Here is a 10,108-nt window from a genome sequence, read left to right on the forward strand (position 1 = left end):
ATCTTGTGCAGCACTAATGCTGCATTCTGACAGGGTGGCTCTTTTAGTTATGATGCCTGCACACGCTGAAATAAACGTTTATAAAATGTGCCCCCCAGTGGCGTAACTACAAAGCTATGGGGCCCGGTGCGAACTTCCAAATGGGCCCCCCCCCCCCCCCACATTCCCCTAGATACGCCTCGGACTGTTGCAGGAATCTCCTGCACTGCAACATGGTGTTGGGTGCTAGCACAGCCCGCACAGTGGTATATCCAGCACAGCCCGCACAGTGGTATATCCAGCACAGCCCGCACAGTGGTATATAGAGCACAGCCCGCACAGTGGTATATCCAGGACAGCCCGCACAGTGGTATATCCAGCACAGCCTGCACAGTGGTATATAGAGCACAGCCCGCACAGTGGTATATCCAGCACAGCCCGCACAGTGGTATATCGAGCACAGCCCGCACAGGGGTATATAGAGCACAGCCCGCACAGGGGTATATAGAGCACAGCCCGCACAGGGGTATATAGAGCACAGCCCGCACAGGGGTATATAGAGCGCAGCCCGCACAGGGGTATATAGAGCGCAGCCCGCACAGTGGTATATCCAGCACAGCCCGCACAGTGGTATATAGAGCACAGCCCGCACAGTGGTATATCTAGGACAGCCCGCACAGTGGTATATCCAGGACAGCCCGCACAGTGGTATATCCAGGACAGCCCGCACAGTGGTATATCCAGCACAGCCCGCACAGTGGTATATCCAGCACAGCCCGCACAGTGGTATATCCAGCACAGCCCGCACAGTGGTATATCCAGCACAGCCCGCACAGTGGTATATCGAGCACAGCCCGCACAGTGGTATATAGAGCACAGCCCGCACAGGGGTATATAGAGCACAGCCCGCACAGGGATATATACAGCACAGCCCGCACAGGGATATATACAGCACAGCCCGCACAGGGGTATATAGAGCACAGCCAGCACGGGTATATACAGCACAGCCCGCACAGGGATGTATACAGCACAGCCGGCACAGGGGTATATACAGCACAGCCCGCACAGGGGTATATAGAGCACAGCCCACATCTCATCCCACCACCCCCGATAATGGCCCCACAGTCCGGTTAAAAAGAAAAAAAAAAACACTCTCCTCACCTTTCCTTTTGCCCGCGCTGCTCGTCCCTGCTCCTGTCTCGGTGGCTGCAGTCTGCGCAGGACACAGCAGGTGCGCGATGATATGACGTCATCGCGCACCCGCAGTGTACTGTCAGAGGCAGAGCGGGGAATGATGGGAGAAGGAGCGTCAGGTGACGCTCTCTCCGACATCATTGCATTGAACTATACCGGTGTCATAGACGCCGGTATAGTTAAATGCGGCGGCGGCACTGGCGGGGGGCGGGGGGGAACAGTACAGCCGGCGGCCCACTACTGGCACCGGCTCTTCTGGCATTTGCCAGAAGTGCCCGATGGCCAGTCCGGCCCCGCAGGTCAGGGGCCGGCCCTGGGCCCCTGACCTGCGGGGCCCGGTCGCAATGGCGACCGCTGCGACCGCGGTAGTTACGCCCCTGGTGCCCCCTCATACCGTGAAACCGTCCGGGAGGCGGGACTTTCCTTCCTTATCAGATGCAGCACAGCCGTCACTCCGGGCCTGTGCGCGCCAGGCGCCGCCTCCTATTGCGGCATTATCGTCCCCGAAGCCTGCGCATTAAGTTTTTTTTTCGGGCATGCGCAGTTGCGCTGCTGTTCGTACTTACAGCGCAGGCGTCGGGGATGATAATGCTGCAAGAGAAGGCGACGCCCGGCGCGCACAGCTCCGGAGTGACGTCTGTGCTGTGTCTGATAAGGAAGGAAAGTCCCGCCTCCCGGACGGTTTCACGGTATGAAGAGGCACATTTTATAAATGTTTATTTCAGCGTGTGCAGGCATCATAACTAAAAGAGCCATCTTGTCAGAATGCCGCATTAGTGCTGCACAAGGTGGCTCTTTTAGTTACAAACGCCTGAGGGGGGTGACAGGTTCCCTTTAATGGAATGTGGAAGGAAAAAATAAATATTTAACTTTTTTTCAAAACAATTTTCCTTTTAGACCCAATTTTTTTACTTTCAGAAGAGTAACAGGTGAAAATGGACCACACAATTTGTTGTGCAATTTCTCCTGAGAATGCAGCTACCCCATATGTGGGGGAAAGCCACTGTTTGGGCAAACGGCATGTCTCAGAAGGGAAGGAGCGCCATTTGACTTTTTGGATGTAAAATTTGCTGGCATAATTAGTGGATTCCACGTCATGTTTAGAGAGACTCTGATGTGCCTAAACAGTGGAAACCCCCCACAAGTGACACTATTTTGGAAACTAGACCCCTCAGGGAACTTATCTAGATGTGTATTGAGCACCTTGAATCCCCAGAGGCTTCACAGAAGTTTATAATGTTGAGCCGTGAAAAGAAAAAAAAATCACATTTTCCCCACAAAAATATTTTTTAGTCCCAAATTTTGTATTTTGACAAGGGTAACAGTATAAAAGGGACCCCAAAATTTGTTATGCAATTTCTCCTAAGTTCTCCGATACCCCATATGTGGTTAAAAACTACTTTTGAGGCACAATGCAAAGATCAGAAGGGAAGGAGTGCCATATTACACTGTAGATTTTGCTTCATTGGTTTGATGGTGCCATGACACATTGGCAGAGCCCCTGAGTTGACATAACACCAGAACCCCAGTAAGTGACCCCATTTTACAAACTACACCTCTCAATGTATCCATCTAGGGGTGCTGTGATCATATTGACACCACAGGGGTGTCACCAAATTTTCTTCCATTGGGCAGTGAAGAAAAAATAACTTACATTTTTACCACCAAGATTGTGTTAGCCCCAAATTTCACATTTTCATACTGGGAAATGGGTAAAAATGGCACCAAAATTTGTAACAAAATTTCTGCTGAATGTAGAAATACCCTATATGTGGCAGTACAGTACTTCTTAGATGCACGGTGAGACTCTGGAGGGACGGAGTGCTACTTGCCTCCTGGAGCGCAGATTTTCCTAGAATAGTTTGTGGACTCCATATACAGAGCCCCTAAGTGCTAGAAAAGCAGAATTTCCCTTCGAGTGACCCCATTTTGGAAACTGTACCCCTTTGGGAATTTATCTACAAGTGTAGAGACGATTTTGACTCCATGGATGTTTTCCAGAAACAAGCAGTTGTGGATGTTGCTAAGTGAAAATTGCAAACTACCATTGTAGTGACCAGTATGTTGAAGTGACCAGTACGTTGAAGTGACCAGTACGTTGAAGTGACCAGTACGTTGAAGTGACCAGTACGTTGAAGTGACCAGTACGTTGCAGTGACCAGTACATTATGCCCAGCTCATGATTCTGGAGACACCCGTAAAATAGGCGGACTCTCGTCTCTACAGAAATGCCAAACATGTAGGCGTTAAATGTGATTTAGACACACTGGGGCTCAGAATGGAGAGGGCATTTGGATTTGGGGGGGCAGAATTTGCTGAATTTCTTTTCTTTTCCTGAGCCTTTGTACTACCAGTAATGTGGAATGAGGAACCCCCCTATATTTCTGTTAACAGATAAGGCTACTTTCACACTAGGGTCGTGCACTGCACGTCGCTATGCGACATTGCAGCGCATCGACGCTAGCGTTGAAAGCGCCGCACAACGGGGGCAGCGGATGCAGTTTTACATCGCATCCGCTGCCCCATTGTGAGGTGCGGGGAGGTGGGGGCGGAGTTCCGGCCGCGCATGCGCGGTCGGAAAAGACGCTCACGATGCACAAAAAAAGTTACATGTAACGTTTTTTTGTGCCGACGGTTCCGACGCAACACAGCGGTTGCGACGTGTGGCAATGCGTCGCACTGCGTCGCTAATACACGTCTATGGAGAAAAAACGCATCCTGCAAGCGCTTTTGCAGGATGCGTTTTTTCTCCAGAACGACGCATAGCGACGTGCAGTGCACGACGCTAGTGTTAAAGTAGCCTTACAGACCTGAGTGGGGACTTGCTTTTTTTGTGAATTGAGTTGAAGCTTTTCTTGGGAACATTTTACATAACATTTAGGATCACATTTATGTGGCAATCTAATGTTGAACACTTACTTTGGGGTTTCTTTCTAAATCTCTGAGTGACGTGATTCAGATGGAGATCTTATCACTATACTGAGGCAGCAGAGTTACTCTGGACTCTGTGTGGCCTCTGTTCAGCGTTGGCCTTCTTTTCAGAAATACACAAAACTGTGGTCGACCGTGCTTTTATACTCACCTAAAAAGACAGTTACAGCCGTATCACAGGTCCTGTGACGTTCACAGTACCTCCATCTCCCTCATTATAGGGAATCTTCTGCTGAGGTTCCATCTGAATAACGTATTTCAAAGATTTACATGGAAACCCCGGTGTAATCGCTCAGCGCAGAGCGCAAGATTGCCGTTTTTATTAGTACCATTGTTGGGAACATGACATTTTTTGATCACTTTCTATTCCAATTTTTGGGAGGCAGAATGAACAAAAACCTGCAATTCAGGAATTGTTTTTTTGGGATTTTTTTTTTATGCTGCTACGTGTGGAAAAATTGATAAGGTATCTTTATTCTTTGGGTCAGTATGATTACAGCAATGCCCCATTAATACAGTTTTTTTATGTTTTGGTACTTTTACACAATAAAACTATTTTATAGAAAAAAAAAATATTTTTGCATTGCTTTATTTTGAGAGCTATAACTTTTTTATTCACTGACGGAGCTTTCTGGTGGCTTGTTTTTTGTGGGACAAGATCACATTTTTAGCGGTTTTTTTGTGTTAAAATTTTTTTAATAACTTTGTTTTTACTTTTTTACATCGTCCCACTATATCCTTACACTGACAGATCGCTGATCAGATACTCTGCAATGCTTCTGCACTGCAGAGCATCAGAGCAGCTTCTGACAGGAAGGCAGGTGCTCACCAGGCACCTTCCCTGCAGAACTCTGAAGGACTCCATCTTGCGGCTGGGGGTTACCATGGAGACCATCAGTACAATAAGATCGCATCGCGTTGTGCTGATGAAAGCACAGAGGGGGCTCCCTCCCTCTGCGATGCTCATCGATGACACTATTGACAGCAGCATCAGAGGGGTTAAAGGTCCGCGATCAGTGCTAGCACCGATTATGGGCGTTGCTGCAGGGTGTCAGCTCCCAAATGAGCCTGCGCAATCGTGACGCAGTGTATGTACTGCGGTTTGTGGGAACAGAGTTCCCGCAATGCTGTACATGTACGGCGCATGTCCGGAAGGGGTCAAAGTTTGCTCAACATTTAGACAAGTCTGTTAAATACTGGGAAAATATAGTTTGGTCAGACGAGACCAAAATTAAACTCTTCGGATGCCATAATCCACATCATATTTGGAGGCCAAAAGGCACTGCATATCACCCCAAAACACCATACCAACAGTGAAAGTTTGGAGGTGGGAACTTCAATTGGGGTGGGGCTGTTTTTCAGCATACAGAGCTGGGAAACTTCATATAATTGAAGGAAGAATGATTGGACAAATGTGCTGATACATTCTTGATCTGCTGTCATCAGCCAGAATGATGAAACGAGGGTGGACATTTCAGCAAGACAATGATCCCAAACACACAGCCAAGAAAGCTCTCAATTGGTTTCAGAGAAAGAAAATAAAGCTTCTAAAATGGCCAAGCCAATCACCTGACCTGTATCCAATTGAAAATTTATGGAAGGAACTTAAGTTCAGAGTTCATAGAAGGAGCCCATGAAGACTTTTAAGAGAGTTTGTATGGAAGAATGAGCCAAAATCACACGTGATCAATGCCGTTTCTCCATACGGGAGGCGTCTTGAAGCTGTCATCATCAGCAAAGACTTTTGTACAAAGTATTACATACATTTCAGTAAGCGTGCTCAATACTTATTCCCTGTGTCATTTCTCATTATTTCACATAACTTAATGTATGGACACCTATGGTTTGATTTCTTTGTCTGTGTGGATTTGTTGTTACTGACATCTGGTGAGAATTTCATGTCAATTACCCCTTTAGAAATATATTCACTTAGAAAACTGATGAAGTGTTCAATACTTATTTCACTCACTGTATACGAGAGGACTACATACATGGTACCACGCAGCGTATTACGCAACATATAGTCAGCCCAAAATACAACCATTTTCTAGTGAAGCAACTTTTTTCTTGACCGGAAAAGGCACAGCAAGTGTCTAAACACATGGATTGGTCCTGTTCTTATAATATGTTTTTACTCTTTTTAGAAGGAACTAGAGATCACAGGAACCTTCAAACAACGCAAAGTGGAAGTTGTAAAACAAGGGTTTGATCCGTCTAATATTCCAGACCCCCTCTATTTTCTGGATGAGAGAGAAAAGAAATACGTCCCCATGACCCAGACTATTTATGATGAGATAAAGAATAAAAGACTCAAACTGTGAGACCATGAACAACTGGAAAGCGCTGGTCACTCTGAATTGATCCTACCCTGGGTGTTAACACTGCAGCTAGATAATTCTATATAAAAAGAGATTGTTAATGTAAGGATATGTTTGTACTTCTTAAGAGGGTTACTTAGTAACAACATCAATTCCATCAGGATGATATTAGGCGCCCCACCGGGGCCAATTTGTGAGCTGTGACCCTCTGAACTGGTTACAAAAATAAACAACATGAGCGGCTTGTGTTGTAATACAGCTGCAATACTCGGCACTGCTCATTTAGAGCAATCCATGTAAGACATTACAAAATATGATGCGGCTTGCCCTACAAAACAAAAACTAGACACGATGGGTTACAGGTACTAAGTAGACTTACTCAGGAGAACATAACTGATATCTATGGCTATGGTCCATACAGCCTGGGGATTTGGCCTAATAGTGGCCCTTTTAAACCACATCAAGAAGCTGTGATAATAGAATCTCAAATTTATAGAAAGGTCAAAATCAGTTGTCAAAATCCCACCCAAAGTGACAATGCTGGTATAACACCAGGTAAGAAAATGACATACTTATGGCAAATGACAGGTTCTCCCTTACATTCCTGACTATTACTATGAATGTTAATTTTAAGAATAACCATGTCCACATGAAATTCTGCTTATATGAAATTGAGGAAGGAAACAAAATAGTATTTGTCATCTTTGCACCTATCTACATTATAACTACACAAGTGTAATTGGGACTAGCCCCGACCTATGACGTGTGGCTTGTCAGCACCCCAACCTGCGCCCGCAGGGGACCCAGCACCCAGGGCACATGCCACTTCAGCCATCCTACAAGGTTAGCTAGAAATACAGAGTTAACACATTAGATATTTTGTTGTCAGATCTGTATCCATAGCCGTGGAAAATCTCATTATGTATTTATTCTCCGAGGAAAAGGGCATTTTTAGAAAGTACTGTTTTTACCTGAGCACTTTGTTTTAAGGGTCTACAACAACTGTGCCAGTTATCTGATATCTACAGCTAGATTACTACTTATGCCACCACCAGTCTGTTTCCTGACCAGTCACATAGCTCAGATGTAGATATTTACCACTGGGGCTCCAGCAATAATATCCTGAAATGTTACCAGCTTACTGCTGTTTTTATATAATTCAATAAAGAAATAATAACCATTTAAAGATAGATCGCACCCGGACTAATGTTATGCTATGGGGCTGTGTACTTGTCAATTTTTTTCATCGGACAGAGCCCATCCAATGAAAAATTGCAGCGTGCTTGATTTTGATCCGATATTCAGATTATACTCAGCCATACAAGTCAGTGAGGGCATGGAAATTTCAAACTGCACTCAAGTGACATCTGAGTGCAGTCTGATTTCCGTGGCCTCACAGAATGGAGAAGATGGAGACATTTTCTCTTTATCTTCTCTTCATCTGAGAGAATCTGATCCCACAGCCATTATACTCTAATCAAACTCTCTTCAGAGTTTGATCAGAGTGTTATTTGCATTATCGTCCCAAATCTCTTGGATGAGATAATCTATGGCCGTCTGCACCTGCCCTAAAACAAGGCGTTTAAGATTTTTTTTTTTACTTACGAGTCAGAGCCCAGAAGACAAATTTGCATTGCTAATTAGCACAGCTTACTCTGGTCTTTTATTTTCAAACCAAATGTTTACTATTGATTAATAAAGCAATTCTTTATAGAAGTGTATAATTTGCTTTTGTAATATTTATCTAGAACACTATTGATAATAAAAAATAATATTAATAATAAATATGTGAACACCAAAACAATTATTGCTGCTGTTTACTTATTCCATAGAGAAACACTAGTTGTACATGTACTTGACACAATGAAGCTTTCAATCTAATGCTCTCATCACATTCATGAGCAAAAAACATACATTTAGAACATTGTATGATATTTATGTGACCCTGAGGCTATGTGCCCACGTTGCAGAATGTTTGCAGAATTTTCCTGATCAAAACCGAACTCCTTTCGCAGGAAATCTGTTCGCGTTTTTCTCACTTTTTTTTGCCGGAGCGTCCCAATACAATTATATAGTGGCAAAATTGCCGAAATTCCGCAAAATTAATGAACATGCTGCATTTTTTTTCTACGATGTGTTTTTTTTGTGGAAAAAAAATGCAACATGGGCACAACAATGTGGAATTCCATTAAAAATAATGGGATGCGTTTAAGTGAGCGTTTTCACAGTGAAAAACGAGGAAAAAATGCAACGTATGTGGAGCGTCCCCACACCGCCGCAGGGCCGAGGGGTACCCGGAGCCGGGCCTCTGAGTCTCAGTTCTGGGGTTGTCACGGTGGCTAGACCCGGTCCGTGGCCCTGTCTGTCAGTGGGGGACGTCCGGTGCAATAAGTGGTGTTGTAACGGTGCAGTTGTGGGGTGCAGGTCGCGGTAAATAATGAGGACACCAGGTTGCAGTCTCTTTACCTCTTTACTGAAGGTTTTGGAGACCTCAGTCCAGAGCGTTGTTAACTGGGTTGTCAGAGACCGGCCGGTCCAAAGGCACATCAGGAGTTCTCTTTACAGGTGGGAATCAGTGTCTACCTTCTAGCGCTAGGTGTTGTAGTTCTTCCCTGCTGAGCTCCCGGGATAGTCCTCACAACTGTTTCTGTCTGTCTCTGATGTTCGTTTTCTCCGTCCCCCAGATGATATGGTAGGACGCACCCGTATGACGGGGTAGGCCTGGAGTTCTTCCGGGACCCTAGAGTCGCCCCTCTCCCACAGCTGCCTCCGTTGTCTGCTTAGGTGTTAAGTGAGACAGCCAACCTGTAATTAGCTGTCCGGCCGTGGTTTGCAGTAGTACTTAAAGTCTCTTACTTGCTCGGCGTTCCGGCCACCGACTGTTTGCGCCTCAGAAGGATGTTGCCTCGGTCTAACAGCACGACTCCTTCTGGTTCTAATTCCTCTTTACTGTATTCCCGTTGTTCACTGGTTTGTTCTGCTCTGAGGAGTCTGCCAGGATCCCATCCCTGACAGGTCCTCTCACTAGCTCTTCCCAGCTACTTCTCCCTGTCTTCCTGTCCAACCCCCAGTTTTACCAGAGTTGTGAGGAGTGGCCTACTAGATAGGACCACCCCCCCTGGTGGCCAGAGTGTGAAGTGTGGTGTGAGTGTACCTGGTCAGAGAAACTCCTTAGTGCAATCAGACGTACCATAGCTCCCCATAGTGGCGGAGCCACAGTACTGCAACAACCAGGACTCTGGGGTGCTGCATATGCACATAGCCTAAGGGTATGTTTCCACGGTACGTAAACGCTGCTTGTTTGACGCTGCAGTGTCAAACAAGCAGCGTCCAGGTGTTCCAGCATAGTGGAGGGGATTTTATGAAATCCCGTCTCCACTATGCGTGGAAACCCGCACGCGGCGGCCCTGCGACTCCGGACATGCTGCGCGTCTTTTCAGAACGCAGCATGTCCGTACACCTTGCGGGGACGCAGCGTCCCCGCAAGGCATATCACAGGGCCCTATGGCGAGGGGTGCGATGATCCCGGATGTGTACTGTACACATCCGGCACCATCGCGTCCCAGAAAGGGGGCGGGGCTTAGCGCCGAGCGGCTTCGCCGCTGCGGCGAACCCGCCGGCAAGCCGTACCGTGGAGCCATACCCTAAGAGTTAAGAGCCACAGTACTGCAACAACCAGGACTCTG

At 46.3% G+C, this 10,108-nt stretch overlaps 1 protein-coding gene across 1 annotated transcript in view; it reads left to right on the top strand.

Moving 5' to 3' along the window:
• SLC27A2 (solute carrier family 27 member 2) overlaps nucleotides 1-8,138 on the top strand; it is a 93,741-nt gene extending 85,603 nt beyond the window's left edge. Inside the window, exon 11 of the mRNA XM_077263668.1 lies at nucleotides 6,249-8,138. Coding sequence (XP_077119783.1) covers nucleotides 6,249-6,425 — 177 coding nt within the window. The 3' untranslated portion in view covers nucleotides 6,426-8,138. The remainder of the gene's footprint in view (nucleotides 1-6,248) is intronic.
• The last annotated feature ends 1,970 nt before the right edge of the window (nucleotides 8,139-10,108 follow it).

Source organism: Ranitomeya variabilis, chromosome 5, assembly GCF_051348905.1.
Source record: "Ranitomeya variabilis isolate aRanVar5 chromosome 5, aRanVar5.hap1, whole genome shotgun sequence".
Taxonomy (NCBI): Eukaryota; Metazoa; Chordata; class Amphibia; order Anura; family Dendrobatidae; genus Ranitomeya; species Ranitomeya variabilis.